This window comes from Octopus bimaculoides, chromosome 7, assembly GCF_001194135.2.
Source record: "Octopus bimaculoides isolate UCB-OBI-ISO-001 chromosome 7, ASM119413v2, whole genome shotgun sequence".
In the NCBI taxonomy this organism is placed as follows: domain Eukaryota; kingdom Metazoa; phylum Mollusca; class Cephalopoda; order Octopoda; family Octopodidae; genus Octopus; species Octopus bimaculoides.
This window is the reverse complement of record NC_068987.1, coordinates 3990351-4009336: the sequence shown is the minus strand read 5'-3', so window position 1 is coordinate 4009336 and position 18986 is coordinate 3990351. Positions and strand designations below refer to the sequence as shown.

General features: G+C 37.8%; 1 protein-coding gene across 2 annotated transcripts in view; it reads left to right on the top strand.

The window, feature by feature from the left end:
- LOC106874133 (xylosyl- and glucuronyltransferase LARGE1) overlaps positions 1-18876 on the top strand; it is a 39804-nt gene extending 20928 nt beyond the window's left edge. For both annotated transcript variants that reach the window (XM_014921748.2, XM_014921747.2), the window contains 17 exons: positions 534-651; positions 1407-1511; positions 2308-2422; positions 3116-3254; positions 3729-3900; positions 4933-4967; positions 5677-5766; positions 6967-7050; positions 7871-7948; positions 8966-9097; positions 9216-9341; positions 11049-11210; positions 12210-12781; positions 14088-14160; positions 14727-14851; positions 15811-15909; positions 17713-18876. In XM_014921748.2, coding sequence (XP_014777234.1) covers positions 636-651; positions 1407-1511; positions 2308-2422; positions 3116-3254; positions 3729-3900; positions 4933-4967; positions 5677-5766; positions 6967-7050; positions 7871-7948; positions 8966-9097; positions 9216-9341; positions 11049-11210; positions 12210-12781; positions 14088-14160; positions 14727-14851; positions 15811-15909; positions 17713-17800 — 2211 coding nt within the window. In that variant the 5' untranslated portion in view covers positions 534-635 and the 3' untranslated portion in view covers positions 17801-18876. The remainder of the gene's footprint in view (positions 1-533; positions 652-1406; positions 1512-2307; positions 2423-3115; positions 3255-3728; positions 3901-4932; positions 4968-5676; positions 5767-6966; positions 7051-7870; positions 7949-8965; positions 9098-9215; positions 9342-11048; positions 11211-12209; positions 12782-14087; positions 14161-14726; positions 14852-15810; positions 15910-17712) is intronic.
- The last annotated feature ends 110 nt before the right edge of the window (positions 18877-18986 follow it).

Here is an 18986-nt window from a genome sequence, read left to right as displayed (position 1 = left end):
TAGTTTGTTTGTTTTCACTTCTATGGAGTGGGGGTGGAAAGGGGGAGGGCAAGATCCTTGTTGCAGATTAAGGTCTTAATAGGGAAATTAACAGCAGTCCTTGCAGTTTTTTTCCGTGTGGCCTCTTATTGTGATTCAGAGCATGTTTAAGCGAGTTGTTCACACTTTGTATTGTTTATTTGATTATGTGTGAATTTTGTTTTAGTTGGTGGGGAGAGGGTTCTACTTCCTCATTTTCATCATCATCATTATCATCATAGCATGCTTCCATGGGTCAGAGGGGATTTATTGAGGCAGATTTTCTATGACCAGATGCTCTTTCTGTCCATATAAACCATACCAAAACAGACAATTGGAGCCTGGTGCAATTCTTCAGCCCATTGGATCCTGTCAGACTGGCCAACCCATGCCACCATGGAACTGGATGTTAAATAATATTTATACTTGCTAATGAACAATTTATTTTCTTGTCTAAGTAACTGATTCCTCTCTTGTTTTACGAACAGTTTTCTTCATTTTATGTTTATTTCCAGCACAAATCCAGCTTCCACAGTCACCTGATTTTTAAATGCTAAAATTCTGAGCGACAATTTCCTTTGATGTTTACTCCCAGCTAGCCTGGAAATAAACCACCAATGTTTCAAAAATTAAGTAAGTTTTCCTTCGATTTCAAACTCGCTAAATTTTTATAAAGATGTGCTGCAAAGTGATCATTTTGTCTGCTAGAAATAGCAGCCATGTTCTTCTCAAACCACAATTTACTGTCTTAAAAAAGGAAGTACACATTCAATAATGTAACTCCTTGATACATTGTCTGAGAATAAGATGAGGTGATCAAAGATGGGATGCTTTGATCAAAGCTGGATTTCAATAACAACAATATCACCATCATTATTTAATGTCCACTTTTCCATGCTTGTTTGGAAATTGAACTTTCTTACCACCCAGTCACCTATAGCCGTGCTTTCTGTGCCTATTATGTTTACCATTTAGAAAATTTTTTTTGGTGTTGTGGGTGGTATGGTTTTAATGCCTGGCTTTCCTTGTATCATCAACCATTTTACAGCTTGGATTGGTTTCAGCACAAGGGAGATTGTCTGTGACAAGGCTAAAAGGCCCTCTCTGCCTTTGTTTCATGCTTTTACCCTTTCATTACCAACCCGGCTGAAACCGGTTCTGGCTCTGAGTACAAATGTCTTGTTTTCGTAAGTTCTGAATTAAAATCTTCCACCAAACCTTAGTCACAATTTATGTTCCTAACACCAGCTTAATGATGACTAAGTTATTTCACTAAATTCTTTGTTATATTTAAAGTAATTGAAAGAAACACAGAACATCTCAACAGAAATATGGTAACGAGAGGGTTAATGATAATGATGATCTTACTTTTCAATTTTTATTATCAGACGAATCCAAAATGTTCCGAGTGAAGAAGAAATTCTTGTTGGTGCTGATTGTGGTCTACGCTTTTCCAATGTTCTTCCTGGTCTACCTTACTATCAGCGCTGATGGTGAGTAACAAATACAGTTATTATTATATTCTGGGAACATAAACCATGATGCGTCATCATAATCACATGTAGCTTACAGATTTGTAGATAACGATTAGCTAATTATAATCTCTGATTGGTGCATTTATTCATCCTTTTTATTTCTGTACTAATTCTCAGTTTGATAAGATGGTGGGCAGTAAAGGCCAAAGAATTAAGGATTCATAAAACACCATTATTGCTGTGAACTATGCCCATAGCAAAAATCATTCTGTTCCTGATGGATAAGTCTATCTATGACTAGTTACAGAGAGAAATACTGCCCACTGTTGTAGTCCATGGAAGCAGAAGTATCTTAATAGCTTACATTGCTGTACTATTCATGTGGTCTTTGTATGAAGCAAACTTGCTAAATTTGCCTTTTAGCGATGTATCTGCATTAAGTATGATATATAGATAGTTATTTTAATCCAATACTGCTTCTATTGCATATAATGAATTCTTATTCAGTTGAGCAGCTACTTGCAGCATCAGTGATTTTTCAGTCAGCATTTTGCTATATCAGATGTCTCTGTATGTAGTTGGCAGTGGGTACATGCTACTGACAAAGCATAATGAAGCAGAAATGCACATTTAGCAAAGCAACCACTACTGCTGGTCAATTTTTCATGTACTACTGATATATCTTTGTGTTTTTAAACACAGTATGCCCATAAGTGATATTGCTTCCAGATCAATACCACTGATTTTTTTTTATTTATATATATTGATTCTTCTTCTCTGAAGCATCTGTTTTTTTGTCTTTGATTCATTTCAGATTATATTTCTTACGGTAACAATGGAGCCTACGGTGTCAGTCGCTTGGAAGCAAAGCTGGCACAACGAGTTAGAGAAATGGAAGAGAAGAACCAGTTTCTTCAAAAGCAGTTAAGGTTTGTCCCTTTTCTTAAATATGCTACGACATAACCAGATGTTGAGTATTTTCTCTATAAGCCCACAAGTTAACTTGTTCTTGGAAAACAAACTTATATGCTTGTAGGGCCTACCTGCAACAAACATATTAATATATATAGGCATATGCATGGCTGTGTGGTTAAGAGACTTGCCTTGCAACCACATGGTTTCAGGTTCAGTCCCACTATTTAAAATTAAGTGAAAGAAACACAGAGCATCTCAAAATAAATACAGTAACGAAAGGGTTAACAAGTCTTCTTCTGTTATTGTTTATGAGTTAGAAGCAGATTCAAACACACGTAACTTGTGTGTGTGTGTTCGAATTATTGTTTATGTTACAGCTAAAGAACTGTAACTCTTGGGCACCTGAACCATGTCCGGACCAAATATTCTACTTGTTCTTTATTCAGACTGCTCTTATCAGACCTCTCACACCTACCCTACAATGTCATTCTGAAAATAGAAAATCACATCATCAAAAATCTCAAAGCTATATGATAATGCATGATTAGTTTTAAAAAATGAATAAGCATAATATTTAACAGTATTTATATTGTTAAGAGTTAAATGAAAACTTTATTGCTCAGGCAAATAAAACATTTTGCCCACATTTTTCTATAAAAAAAAAAAAACAATGACCTCATACAGTATTGTTGTTATTGTTATTGTAGTCTGTCACAGAATCAATTACTAAATCTTCAAATGAGCTTTGCTGCTGAGAATGATACCAAATTTGCTTCATACAAAAATCATAGGAATGGTACATGTCTTCGGTGTCTGAATAATGAACCTGAAGTCCCAAAATGTGAGGTAAGAAGTCTTCTCTTCACTTACATTACTCTTTTTCTTTTTTTTGCTGTTGTTTGGTTTGGTGGGGGGTGGGTTGAAAGTACCCTGTGTGTGTGTTTAAATTCATTTGAATTTGAAAAGGATTTGGAAATAATTAAAATCTTTGTTTAACCTGATGCTTCCAACATTAGTTAGCAAAAATTTCTTATATAAAATTATGATGAAAAGAAATAAATTTAAATATAGGCACAAGAATAGTTCTGGATAAATTCATCTACAACAGTTCATCTGTGTGTGTGTAGATGAATTGTATCTGTAGATAAATTGCTGTGACATCTAACGTATTTCCAATATATTTTGTGTATGATGGTAGAAATAGCCACTAACTTCCAAATTTTGTGTTTGACAAACCCCCAACTTTTATGAATGTGTAAAAATTGTTTAAAATACTGAAATATATAAAATATCAAACCTTTTTTTTTTTCTTTTAACCAGATTATCCATGTGGCTATTGTATGTGCTGGGCACAATGCTACAAGAGATGTTGTCACATTAATTAAAAGTATTCTGTTCTACCGCAAGAATCCTCTTCACTTTCATTTCATCTCTGATAGTGTCGCTCATCTCATCTTACAGAAATTATTCAAAACCTGGAATGTTGCTGAAGGTCAGGTCCCGTTCTCTTTCCTCTCTATATAAACTTACATAAAACACCCTACACTCTTTTAAGATTAAGATTAGGCTTTTTCAGTTTTCTTTTGCACCAGATTGGTAACATTTTTATTTCACCCAATCTTGACATAACTACATCGTGTAATGGTGCAGGCATGGCTGTGTGGTTGAGAAAGCTGGCTTCCCTACCATGTGGTCTCTGGTTCGCTCCCACTGCATGGCACCTTGGGCAAGTGTCTTCTTCTGTAGCCTTGAACCAACCAAAGCCTTGTGAGTGGATTTGATAGATGGAAGCTGAAAGAAGCCTGTCTTGTATATATGTGTATGTATACACTTGTCTAAATATCATGTGATGTTTGTAAATGGGTCGGCCAAGTTGTGTCAATGCAAAGTTGTGTGCATCTACACACATACACGCACACTTTTATATACATCATCAGCATCATTTAACATCAATGTCCTCTGCTGGCAAAGGTTTTTTGGCACAGTTTCTGTGGCTGGATGCCCTTCACCAATGCCACCCACTTTACAGCTTGTACTGGGTGCTTTTTTCATGCCACCTGCACTAGCAAGGTAGCAACTATGACCCTCAAATGAGGAGAGGAAATTTTATACTAGAAGACTAGAGAGGGGTGAAGTGTGAGAGAAAAGGGCCAGAGCAGAACAGGTTCCTTGCTGTAAAGAAGCTATATGATTACTCACAGCTTGGAAGAGTGGATGGGAGTAATCAGGTGGGGATGGAAAGTGATAAAAGGTAGTGGGGCAGAGTTGCCAGGGGTGAGTGGGACAGAGATGCCAGGAGGGAGTGCGGCAATGTTGCCAGGAGTGAGTGGGGCAGTGAGATGCCAGGAATGAATGGGGTAGGATGGGATGTCTGAGGGAAAGGTACAGTAGAATAGAAATGATGAGGGAAGAAAGAGAGAGATGACATAATGTTGGGTAGGTTGGAGGAGGGGATGGGGAAGAGAAAGAGTGGATGCACACACACACACACATGTATTCATTTATTGTTTGTTTTCTATTGCAGTTCAAGTTAGCTTCTATTCTGCCAATGAAATCAAGGTAAAGGAATTTTAAAACTGATTGTGACATTAATGCAAAACAATATCTGTATATTGTGATTTCTGGGTTATTTCTCTTCATCAGATCATGTCTTATTGCTAGCTGGAGACGATGTCTCCTGGGGCTAAATTACAGCAACATTCGTCCTAAACCAGGACTGCCATGTTATGTTGGCAAACAATCTTTACTCCAAAGTACTGTTGCTGAATATCTCTTGTTATGAGATTTATAAATAGTAATTTTCATTATTGTTATATTCTACTAGTTTTTTGTATTTTTTATTTTGTATTGTAGTACTTTCAAAACATGTAACGTAGGTCATGGCATAAGATACCTTGGCACATTACATGAAAGCCTCATGATAGCAAAAGAGAATGGACACCAGCCAGCACGAAGGCTGGGGTGGGCTGCACCTGTCTATCTCAGTTGCTATGGCATTGAGGTAGATCTGGCCACCCCCAGTAACAAGGACGAAACCCAGATTTAAAACACTTAATGATGATGATTACAACAAAGTTTTTTTCATAAATTGTCTCTGGTGAATTTTTTTATTCAGCTTTACTAAACAAATTGTTATCTCTAGTTTTTTCTTCGTCATGACTTGAATTAATGTCTAAGATCTTTCTTGTAACAATACTGAATGCTGTTGCCCATTTCCCTACCAAATCAATCGAGAGAGGAGATTGTCCATGTTGTCTTTTCCTTCCAGCCTGAAATTGCTTGGATTCCAAACAAACATTACTCCGGGGTATACGGTCTGATGAAACTGACTCTCCCCAAGTTACTACCCTTAGAAAAGGTAACGCACATACATATATCATCTTTTGCCTGTGTTTTATTTCAGTCATTGGATTGCGGCCATGCTGGGGCACCACCTTGAAGAATTTTTTAGTCAAAGGAATCGACTCCAATACTAGCTTTTAAGCCTGGTTCTTATTCTATCAGTTTCTTTTGCCAAACCTCTACGTTACGGGGGACATAAACACACCAACACCGGTTGTCAAGCAGTTTGATGAAACTAACTTTATGAAACACATACACACACACAGAGAAAGAGCTTCTTTCAGTTTCCATCTACCAAATCCACTCACAAGGCTTTGCTCAGCCCATGGCTAAAGTAGAAGACACTTTTGCAAGGTGCCACGCGGTGGGAATGAACCCAGAACCATAGGAAGCAAACTTCTTACTACATATTTCTTTTATTTGTTTCAGTCATTGGACTGTGGCCATGCTGGGGCAATGCCTCGAAGGGTTTAGTTGAAGAAATCCACTCCAGTACTTGCTTTTTTATTATTATTAATTTGGTATTCTATTGGTTTCTTTTGCCAAACTGCTAAGTTATAGGACATAAACAAAGCAACACTGGTTGTCAAGCGGTTGAGGAACAAACACAAAGACACACATAATAATATTGATTTACACTGTGTGTGTGTCTGTACATGCTTGGCCGTGTGGTAAGAAGCTTGCTTCCCAACCACATGGTTCTGGGTTCAATCCCACTGCATGGCACCTTGGACAAGTTTCTTCTTCTATAGCCTTAGGCCAACCAAAGATTTATGAATAGATTTGGTAGACAGAAACTGAAAGAGGCCCTTCGTATATATATATATATATATATATATATATATATATATGTGTGTGTGTATGTTTGTTCCCCCACCATTGCTTGACAACCAATATTGGTGTGTTTACGTCCCTGTAAGCTAGCAGTTCAACAAAAGAGACTGATAGAATAAGTCCTGGGGTCAATTAGTTCGACTAAAGGCAGTGCTCCAGCACGGCCACAGTCAAATGACTGATACATGTAACAGAATAAAAGACTATATCTCTTATTGTAATATCCTTTATTTCTGTCTGCATGTGAACAATATGTACTGCATGGCTAGATACTCCAGTTGTAAATCTCTCTATTTTATCAGTGTTTCAAACAATATCAGTGTAGTACACTTTGTTATTACATGTGATATTATAATGTGTTTTTGTTTGTTTTTGTTTCTAGGTTATTGTCCTTGACACTGATATCACATTTGCTACAGATATTGCAGACCTGTGGAAAATATTCAGAATATTGAAAGGAAAACAAGTAAGAGAAAACAGCCCTTTTCTTTTTTTACCTTACCCTTATAGCATTTGAAAGGTGGTCCCCTGATACTGTTTGTCTTAGTTCCAATCAACATATGCAGGGTATCAAGGAATGAGAAGAGGAGAAATAATTATTTTGGGTTGATGTTAGATATCTATTTAGACAGGGTGAGATAATTATATCAGGTTAAAGTCAACGAGGTTTATTAACCCTTTTGTTACCATATTTCTGTTGAGATGCTGTGTGTTTCTTTCAATTACTTTAAATACAACAAAGAATTTAGTAAAATAACTTAGTTATCATTCAGCTAGTGTTAGGAACATAAATTGTGACTAAGGTTTGGTGGAAGATTTTAAATTCAAAACTTATGAAAACAAGACATTTGTACTACAGAGCCAGATGTGGTTTCAGCTGGGTTGGTATTGAAAGGGTTAAAACTGAGAAGGGTAAAGAACTGTAACATATTAGGGGTACTGAAAAAGGGGATGTTGTATTTCATGTAGTGAATTTAAATATGCATAAAACATCATAAATATATTTATTCATTTCTAAGAGATAATCTGCTGCAAGCCAATACCCAATCCTATTGATTTCAGTCAGATAGCAATGCCATTCTTTTCCATTTGTTCTTACCCTCTGCACCCATCCACCCCCAAAACCACCCACCACCCCCTCCACATCACTAACCATTTCATTCTCATTTCCTCATAAAGATTTCAAACATTATTAAACTAGGTCTCAGGATTATTGGAATATAAAATGGTTTGAAAACCATTCCCATGTGGTCAAGATTTTCTTTATTTTCTAAAATTTTCTTCAGGCAATTGGTCTTGTTGAGAATCAGAGTGATTGGTACCTTGGAAAATTATGGAAAAACCACCGTCCATGGCCTGCTTTGGTAAGATGCCACATTCGTACACAGATTCTATTAAATGTTCTGTGAATTATTTTGAATTACTTTTCAATATTTTTTTCTTTTCTATTCAAAAACAATAAATGGTCTAAAAGTTGAAATGAATTACAAATTTATTTCACACAGATGCCTGTGTGTGTGTATCATCATCATCATTGTCATCATTTAATGTCCGTTTTCCATGCTGGCATGGGTTGGACAGTTTGATAGAAGCTGACATGGCCAAGAGCTGCACCAGGTTTCATTGTCTGTTTTGGCATGCATTCTAAAGCTGGATGCCCTTCTTAACACCAACCACTTAACAGAGTGGACTGAGAAATATTACCTTACTTGGAAATAGGTCAAGATTGGTAACAAAAAGGACATTCAGCTATGGAAAATCTGCCTCATGGAAAAGTGGACATTAAATGATGATGATAGACACACTCAATCACACACACACACACACACACACAATATTATTTTAAAATCCACTTGGCTCTATTTGCATGTGTCAGAAAGATTTTCTACACACTGAGAGACATTTTTCGTGTCACCAACCCCCACCTCTTTCCACATTCTTAACTCATCTTTTACAAAAACAACAAAAATCTGTAAAACATTTCCTTTCTTTTGTCTACTTTGCATTTTTGAAGCTAATCCAAAAATACATAAATAAAACAAAGTCTTGAATTCTAATGAGAAATTTATTTATCCAAACTTTTCAAGAATTTTAGAAATAAAGTTGAATCTTAAATAATATAAAAGTGATTATTGACTGGCCTTCGTGTCGTGGCACGTAAAAGCACCCACTACACTCTCGGAGTGGTTGGCATTAGGAAGGGCATCCAGCTGTAGAAACTCTGCTAAATCAGATTGGAGCTTGGTGCAGCCATCTGGTTCACCATTCCTCAGTCAAATCATCCAACCCATGCTAGCATGGAAAGCAGACGTTAAACAATGATGAGGGTGTTAAGCCAGTTCTATTGATATGTTTGTTGTCTTTTGTTTGATCTTTTTAAGGGCCGAGGGTTTAATACTGGCGTAATTCTGTTGGACATCCGAATGCTGCAAGAATTGAACTGGATGCAAGTATGGCGCCTCATTGCTGAACGTGAACTAATGAGTATGCTCTCAACATCGTTAGCAGACCAGGTGAGCCAAACTTTAAACGTCTTTTCAGCAAAACTTGAGTTGCTCGTCTCATTTCTTTTTCTCTTGACTGTTTTGCTTGACCAAAATTCGTTAATCTTTAATCGTTTCATCATTTCAGGATATCTTCAATGCCGTCTTAAAGCAACATCCTTACCTAGTGTATCGACTGCCATGTCAGTGGAACGTCCAACTCAGTGACAACACACGCAGTGAGCAATGTTACAGCGAAGTAGCAGACTTAAAAGTTTGTGCCCCTGTTACTAAATTGTTAAGGGTTTTGGGGTCGGTGGAATGGAAGAAGAGTGTTTAAGGGATTGATTTTAGTGTTACTTTGAGATTTACAATTAAATGGATTTGAAAGACTTGGAAAATGATGTCAGCTTTAAACTGAAGAATTACCCAGAATTTGTTGTATCTTGGGACGGTCATAATGCCCCTAATAACTTCATGCACTCATACTGTTTCACTTAAAGTCACTGGGGTCAACTTTGCCTTTCATCGTTTCAGGGTTGTTAGATTAAGTACCGGTGAAACACTGGGGTCGATATAATCAACTAGTCCCCTTCCTCCAAATTTCAGGCCTTGTGCCTATTGCAGAAAGGATTATTATTATCATTATTAAGGGGCGAGCTGGCAGCATCATTAGCAGGCTGGATAGAATGCTTAGCGGTATTTTGCCCATCGATACATTCTGAGATCAAATTCCGCCGAGATCAACTTTGCCTTTCATCCTTTCAAGGTTGATAAAATAAGTACCTGTTGAACACTGGGGTTGATGTAACCGGCTCATCCCCACCTACCCCAAGCTACCCTTGTGTAATTAACTAGTCCTCCTCCCCCAAATTTCAGGCCTTGTACCTATAGCAGAAAAGATTATTATTATTATTATTATTGAAGTGGTGAGCTGGCAGAATCGTTAGCACGGTTGGCAAAATGCTTTGTAGCATTTCATTTATGTTTACATTCTGAGTTCAAATTCTGCCATGGTATGCTTTGCCTTTTGTCCTTTCAAAGTCAATGTAAAAATTACCAGTCATGTACTAGGATCAATGTAATCGACTATCCCCCCCCCCCAGCTCCTTCAAAATTTAAGGCCTTGTGCCTCTAGTAGAAACTTTTATTATTATTATTATTAAGGCAGTGAGATGGCAGAATCCCCAGCAGACTGGGCGAAATGCTCAGCAGCATTTCATCTGTCACTGGGTTCTGAGTTCAAATTCTGCTGGGGTTGACTTTTCCGTTCGTCCTTTCAGGGTCAATGTAATCAGCTATCCCCCTCCCCAACAATTTCAAACCTTATGCTTCTAATAGAAAGGATTTTTATCATTACTACTACTACTACTACCACTATTAGTCAATTTGTTACCATTTAACCAATTAATTCGTTAATTGTTTAATTAATTTCCTATAACCCAGATTTTCGTGATTTAATCAACAGAAGTTTATAAATGGCACAGGAGTGGCTGTGTGGTAAGAAGCTTGCTTCCCAACCACATGGTCCTGGGTTCAGTCCCACTGTGTGGCACCTTGGGCAAGTGTCTTCTACTATAACCTTGGGCCAACCAAAGCCTTGTGAGTGGATTTGGTAGGCGGAAACTGAAAGAAGCCTCTCGTATATATATATATATATGTGTGTGTGTGTATGTATGTCTGTGTTTGTACCCCAACCATTGCTTGACAGCTGATGCTAGTGTGTTTACGTCCCCGTAACTTAGCAGCTCGGCAAAAGACCCCGATAGAATAAATACCAGGCTTACAAAGAATGAGTCCTGGGGTCGGTTTGTTTGACTAAAAGGCAGTGCTCCAGCATGGCTGCAGTTAAATGACTGAAACAAGTAAAAGAAAACTATATTTTTTCTAAAACTAGTGTTACATATTAAAGAAATATTTCTGCATTCTTTATTTCTGTAAAACTAATATTTCAACTTTTGATTTCTTCTTTTTCCATTAGATTATACACTGGAATTCTCCCAAGAAACTAAAAGTTAAGAATAAAAATGTCGAGTTCTTTCGGAACCTTTATCTAACATTCCTGAAATACGATGGCAATTTGCTACGCCAAGAATTGTTCGCTTGTGGAACCACGCGTGTTGGACCTCGTTTCCAAGATCAGGTTAGCACACCATTCTTAAACTTGCTCGACTCATTCCTTATTAATGTGACAATGCTGATGTCTCTCTCTACACTTATGGCTAAATATCAACTTAATATATCTTGGATTAAGTTCTTTTTTCTTTAGAATAGCTTTTTTCCCTCAATTCTACTATAGAGTGTCTTCTCCTATAGCCTCAGGCTGCCCAAAGCCTTGTGTGTGGATTTGGTAGATGGAAACTGAAAGAAGCCTGTTGTATATTTATATTTGTATGTATGTTGCTGTTTGTCCCCTACCACAGCTTGACAACCAGTGTTGGTTTGTTTACATCCTCATAACTTAGTGGTTTGGCAAAAAAAGGCCAATAGAATTATACCAGATTTGAAAACAAAAATAAGTACTGGATTTGATTTGTTTGACTAAAAGTCTTCATGGCAGTGCTCCAGCATGGCCACAGTCTAATGACTGAGACAAGTACAAGAGTACATGCTAGTATTATATATTGCATGCTATAAGGCAGCGAGCTGGCTGAAACGTTAGCACAGTGGGCAAAATCCTTAGCGGTATTTCGTCTGCCCTTATGCTCTGAGTTCAAATTCCACCGAGGTCAACTTTGCCTATCATCCTTTCAAGGTCGATAAAATAAGTAGCAGTTGAGTACTGGGGTCGATGTGATTGACTTGTCCCCAACCCCCAAATTTTAGGCCATGTACCTATAGTAGAAAAGATTATTTATAGTTTAGTGAAGACTGCAAGCTGGCAGAATCGTTAGCACACCAGGCAAAATCCTTAGTGGTATTTCATCTGCTGCTATGTTCTGAGTTCAAATTCCACCGGGATCGACTTTGTGTTTCATCCTTTCAGGGTCAATAAATTAGGTACCAGTTGCATACTGGGGTCGATGTAACCAACTTGCCCCTTCCCCAAAAATTTCAGGCCTTATACTGCATGCTAACCTTACACGTTACATGTGAACCCTGTCCATTGCATGCTAATTTCTCCTCTTTTATTCTCTTTCAGTTAAGTGCTATCAACGAAGATGATGAATGTTATGACTTTCGTCGTGAACAGATCATCATTCACCGCACTCACCTCTACTACCTGGACTATGATTATCAGCCAACAGAATTCGATGTTACCTTGGTGGCCCAGCTTAGCATGGACCGACTACAAATGCTTGAGACAATCTGTCGACACTGGGAAGGTCCTATAAGCTTGGCTCTGTACATGTCTGATGCAGAAGTGCAACAGTTTCTGCGATATGCTGTCAGCTCTGGCATTTTAATGTCTCGCAAGAATGTCGGTTACCATGTGGTATATCGAGATGGGCAATTCTACCCAGTCAACTACTTGCGAAATGTGGCCTTACAGCAGGTGATCACTCCTTATGTCTACCTTTCAGACATAGACTTCCTACCCATGTATGGTCTGTATGAATACCTGAAGAAGGCTGTGTCCATGATGGACATGAAAGACAGTAAGAAAGCTCTCATTGTTCCAGCTTTTGAGACCCAACGCTACAGACTGACTTTCCCAAAATCTAAAGCAGAATTACTTTCCATGCTTGATGTTGGTACCCTATTCACCTTCAGGTAAGCATTTTGTACAGACTGTGCCTTGTGAGTGGATTTAGTGAATGGAAACTGAAAGAAGCCTATTGCATATATATATATAGGCGCAGGAGTGGCTGTGTGGTAAGTAGCTTGCTTACCAACCACATGATTCTAGGTTCAGTCCCACTGTGTGGCACCTTAGGCAAGTGTCTTCTACTATAGCCTCTGGTCAACCAAAGCCTTGTGAGTGGATTTGGTGGACAGAAACTGGAAGAAGCCCATTGTATATATGTATATGTGTTTGTCTCCCCCTCCCCCCAATATCGCTTGACAACAGATGCTGGTGTGTTTACGTCCCCATAAGCTAGCAGTTCAGCAAAAGAGATTGATAAAATAAGTACTGGGCTTACAGACAATACGTCCTGAGGTTGATTTGTTTCGACTAAAGGCAGTGCTCCAGCATGGCCACAGTTAAGTGATTGGAACAAATAAAAGAATAAAAAGAATCTGTGCGTATGTATTCATATGTGTATATATATGTGCTGTGCTTGAGAAGACCCATCAAACCAAATGAAATTGTAGTCGTAGTGGATGCTGGTGTCATCTAACTGACACCCATGCTGGTGGCACGTAAAAAGTGCCTTTCAAGCATTAGGCCTCACAAAGGCAAAGTGGCACATAAAAAGCTCCTTTTGAGCGTTGGGCCTCACAGAGACAATAACCAAGACCATTGGCATTATGTCATGCTTGACAAGACGTCCCATCAAGCTGAGCTGAGCAAAATCACAGTTGTAGCAGATACCTGTGTCATTCTCGAAGTGGTTGGCAGTAGGAAGGACGTCCTGTCATAGAAACCATGGCAAATCAGACTTGGTTCTGGTGCAACCTTCCAGCTGGCCAGCCCTGGTCAAACCGTCCAACCCAGGCCACCATGGACAACAGACATTAAATGATAATGATGTGTGTGTGTTAGTGTGTACCCTTGTTACATGATAGTTGTCGTTGAGGATTGTTGTCACAAAAGCAGTGTTGTTCGTTTCAAGTCTTCTGTGAAAAACATGTCTGGCCATGGGGAAATGCTACCTTGCTAGGAAACAGGTAAGGGCTGGTGACAGGGAGAGCATCCAATGAGAAAACCTGCCTCAACAAATTCTGTCTGACCCATGCAAGTATGGAGAAGTAGTGTTAAATGTTGATATATGTGTGATTTGATGGAATTGTGTCTATGAGTCTTTGATGCCATTATATCTGTGTATTTGATGTAATTGTATGTGTGTGTGTGTGTGTGTGTCTACTCCAGCTCTAGTTATCTTCATAAAGTATGATCTTGATAATTCCATTCCAGATATCATGTGTGGACTAAAGGTCATGCTCCAACCAATTTTGCCAAATGGAGAACTGCCACTACACCATACACTGTAAGTTGTTTCATTGATTCACAAGGTTTTCTTGTAACAGAAACATTTTACTAACTTCTTGACTTTCTTTTTTTATCCATGTCTTTTGCTTCCAAATTGTTGTCATCGTTATCCCTGAAATTAATTACCAGTGATCTATACTAGGGTGCACATTCCTTGTCAACGAATGATTTTTAGGAACTTTTGCTCCCAACAAAGAAAAGATGAAATGTAGAAGGCATACAAACGCCCCAGTATACTCTGTAAAGAGTGGCTTTCATTAGGAAGGGCATCCAGCTGTAAAAACCAAGCCAAGTCAAATCAACCCATCCAAGCATGGGAAATGGATGTTAAGTAGTGGTGGTGGCAGCCCTTCTCCTCCTCCTCCTCCTCCTCCTCCTCATATGATAAACAAATATGTGTGTCTATGTCTCAGTATACATTATGTACATTATTTACATTTGACGGATATTTGTCCTCATCTTGTTTGTTGTTTTCACAACATTTCGGCTGGTGTACCCTCCAGCCTTCATCAGGTGTCCCAGCATGTTTAACTTATGCAGGAGCATCTTATTGTTTTTTTGCAGATTCAGTGGGAGTCTGACTTTGAACCCTACATCGTAGTTGCTGCCAATGTACCTGTCTATGATCAACGATTCCTTGGTTTTGGATGGAATAAAGTTTCCCACATTATGGAATTGGATGCCAAGGGGTATGGCTTTTTTTTATTTATTTCAATTTATTTGTGTGTGTGTTTTATGATTATTCTGTTTTCAGAATGAAACCCCTGAGAGTTATTATTATTATTAATAATGATGATAATAATAAGAGCACTCAGAGAGTGCAAACCTCCACCAAGGCAACACCAATGTCCTCTCAACGATTAGCCGGAGATGATTTTTAAAATGAGAATATCTGAAATAAACTCGACTGCCCTCACAAACGAGAATGCTTAAAATGAACCCAACTGCTCTCAAAAATTAGGTAAAAAAAAAAACAGGAAAAATAATCCAGAATCCTTGTCCGGTACCGGATCGATCCCAAAATTTAATCAGTTCATGCTAGACATGAGGCCAAATATCACTAAAAGTTTCATCGTAATCCATCTAGCAGTTATTGAGATATCTTGTCCATGGACAAACAAACAAACACAACTGAAAATAATACCTCCACCTTCGCTAAGACGGAGGTAATAATAATGATAATAATAATAATAATAATAATAATAATAATGCCAAAATTTGAAATCATTATCATTATTATTATTATTATGATTATTATTATTATTGAGTGAGAGAGCAGTGCATGCCATCAAAGTGACACTGGGGTAAAATTGTTGAAATATTTTGTGTATAAGGGGTTTAATGCAGATAAATTTTAACAGCGATATCTTATGTGGGTCCCCAAAGGGCCATGTGGACCCTAGTTGAGAACCACTGCTTTACTCAGCAATTCAAGCCATATTGCTCTGATCTCACCAGTTTTGGCAGTAACCTCTTTAAAAAGAATATCTAATCATTTATCTTATAAATTCTATGAGCATAAGTCCATCTCGATCTGTTTTGATGCTATGCTGGACATGGTGTTAACAATGGGGACAATATTCATGGTTATAATGATAACCATTTGTTTGTTTAAATCTAATCGTATTTTCTTCTACTTCTTTGCCAGGTATGAATTAATCGTCCTGCCAAATGCTTTCATGATCCACATGCCTCATGCTCCTAGTTTTGATATTGCCAAATTCCGTTCTAGTTCAACATATCGTAGGTAAGACAACTAATTTCAAATCCTTGTAATTGCTGGAAATGAACAGTTTCTTTTACTGTTTGTCCATTTTGTTACCCTCTAACTGAATTGTTTTTATTTTCCATACCTACATCTAAGAAGGAACATCTCTCTCTCTCTCTCTCTCTCCCTCTCTCTCTCTCTCTCTCTCTCTCTCATTCCATCAGGAAACCACTGTGTAACCATTTATTTCCTTATTAAGGCCCTTCCCTTTCATATGGTGTACAGGCCATCCACAACTTCTCCCCATTGTTCTCAATTCTGGGCCATCTTTCCCTCTCTCAGGTTTTGGTAGTTTCTATTCATCCTTGATGCTTTTGTAGCTTTGCTTTTTTTCTACGTTGGGATGTTGGCCCTACACAAACCCATTTTTACTTGTAGGAAGAGGTCGTCCATTTTAGCCTAGCCTCTATCCTTTGATCTGTCCAGCATGGGAGGCCCTATCAAGAGCTTGCACTCCATGGGCATAGCTCTCCAGGTCATTGAGGCACTTGAGCCACCACATGACAAGAAAGACTGGACCTTGTTTTGGATATGATCATTTGGTCTACTCAAAATAACAACCAGATTGCCCTCAAATTACTGCAATCTAAATATAAAAGAGAAAGACATGTTTAATAAACCACATTTGAAACAAAAAATGGATTGGTTTAGTTCCCTTCTAATTTCCACACACAACCTCTTCTGTCATACCCCTCATGTTCTGCCATCATCTGATCTCTTCTTTATCATCCCACTGCCATCACATTCCTGATTGTCTTGCTGATCCTTTTCTCCATCCATACACCTGTAGCTTCTAACAAACTGTTTTCCAACTGCCAACCAACCAGCTTCCCGTTCCACCTCTATCATACTCAGCATTTCCCTTAAAGCTTCTCTCTGGTCACTGACATGTTTTTGACCCCAACATTTTTAGCGTTGCTTCATATTTCATCTGACTGGCTCTCCTGCCACATTTCATTCTCAGCCCTCATGTTACAACCGTTGTACTTCAAAAGGTCTTCCTTTCTTATCTAAATAACCATCAGCTGGTCAACAGCTGATGTTAGCCTGCTTGATGTACAGTAATAGTCTTATTGTCCATCTTCCCTTCCAACTGAAATTCCCGATTGACCATGGCTCCACCTGTGTTCTCTATCTACAACATACACCATTACCCCGAACCTCTATCCATCTGTTACTCTCCTCTTACGATCTCACAAATTTACTTCCCTACCCACTCACCTTCTCCAATCCTCTGGGCCACTTCTCTTATATTCACCTTCCTGTATGTTGAGTTTATGCCCCAACACCTCCCCATCCTTTCTCTCTTTCCAGCTGGGGCAGCCTTGTATCTTCTCTACAGCAAGACACCTGTTTCTGTCTCTTGTCTCTCTGTCACACTCTAACACCTCAATCACCTGGCATAAAGCCACCTCTCTCAATACGCCACTCCCTTCACTTGAAAAGTTTTGTCATGCAAGTTACTTTTGTGACTTCCTTGTTGCTAGTGCCACATAAAAAAAGCACCCAATACATTCTGTAAAGTGGTTGGCATAAGGAAGGGCATCCAGCTGTAGAAATCACACCAAAGCAGACAGTGGAGCCGGGCACAGTGGTTCTGGCCCCGTCAGCTCCTGTCAAACCATCCAACTTATGCCAGTATCAAAGAAGGAATGTTGAACAATGATCATAATGATGTGTTTTCCAGAATTGAGTTTTGCAAATTAACAATTGTCTTTGTAATTAAATATATTGATGATAAACAATGTTTTAATTAGGATTTTTTTTTTCTTTTTTTTCCAGATGTTTAAAAGTTTTAAAAGGAGAATTTCAAAGAGACTTGTATCGAAAATATGGCATAAAAGCATTGAAGTATTTGTCTGTAGAGTGAAGAGGAATTATTAGTTTTAGTGAAGCTGAATGGAGAGATAACAATAATAATACTAATAATTATTATAATTATTATAATGACTGCATACCAACAAACAAAAAAAAAATCCAGTACAGCAATAATAATAATTATAATGATTTCAACAAGTGATTTTGTCCTTTGAGTGGACAGACAATATTAGAATGACCGTGATGTTGATACAAGAGAGTAATGGATTAAGTACTTAGTTCCATCCCTCTAGTTTCCAGGCTCAACATTGACTGTCATTTCTGTATGGGTTACCTACAACAGATACCAGTAATATACTGGTTTTTCATTCAATTGACTTACATCCCTCCTCCACCGATGGTTAGGCATTTCATCTCTAGTCACAAACAGAAGTCATTACTTTTATTTATTTATTTTAGTAAAATGGATTTTTAGTTGCTTTTTTTTTTTTTTAAACCATTTTCTGAATCAAAGAATCATTTTTTTTTTTTGGAACATAACATGTGACCGACTGACTTTACACACGGAAAAAAAAGCAAAAGAAAAGGAAAAGCATTCGGCTTCTTGGAATGGTTGAATAATCATTTGGTTTGATTGCTATGTGATAATGAATTCAAACATGGAATGGTAAACGAGAAATACATTGAAAGCCAAGAATTTTAAAAGACAAAAAAAAAAAATAATAATGAACCACTGATAGCTCTCTTAGACAAGTTTTTTTCCTCCTGCCAATCATGTACAGCTGCTGAAACTTAACCACCTCTATGATGGTGTTTGCTACTATTATTATTACTACTACTACTACCACTATGACTACTACTGCTGCTACTACTACTACTACTATTGCTACTATTATTCCTTTTGAAACGTAATCATTTATTTATTCATATCGCACCCCACCGACACTTCATAACAATCATTTTTATTAAAGGGAACAGGTTCATAATAATAATGATGATGACAATGATGGAGAAAATTTCTTTTCTTCTTGTCACAGGAAATTAAATAATTTTATCATCAAAGGAAGACATTTTTTTTTAAATATAATTTTTTCATTAAGAATTAAATTTAATTTTAAATAAAACAAATTTGTTGCTGTGTTTTCTTTTCTTGTGTGAGTGAGGACGAACGGCAAGATGGCAGAATAGTTAGCATGACAGGCGAAATGTTTGACAGAATTTTTTCTGGTTTTATGTTC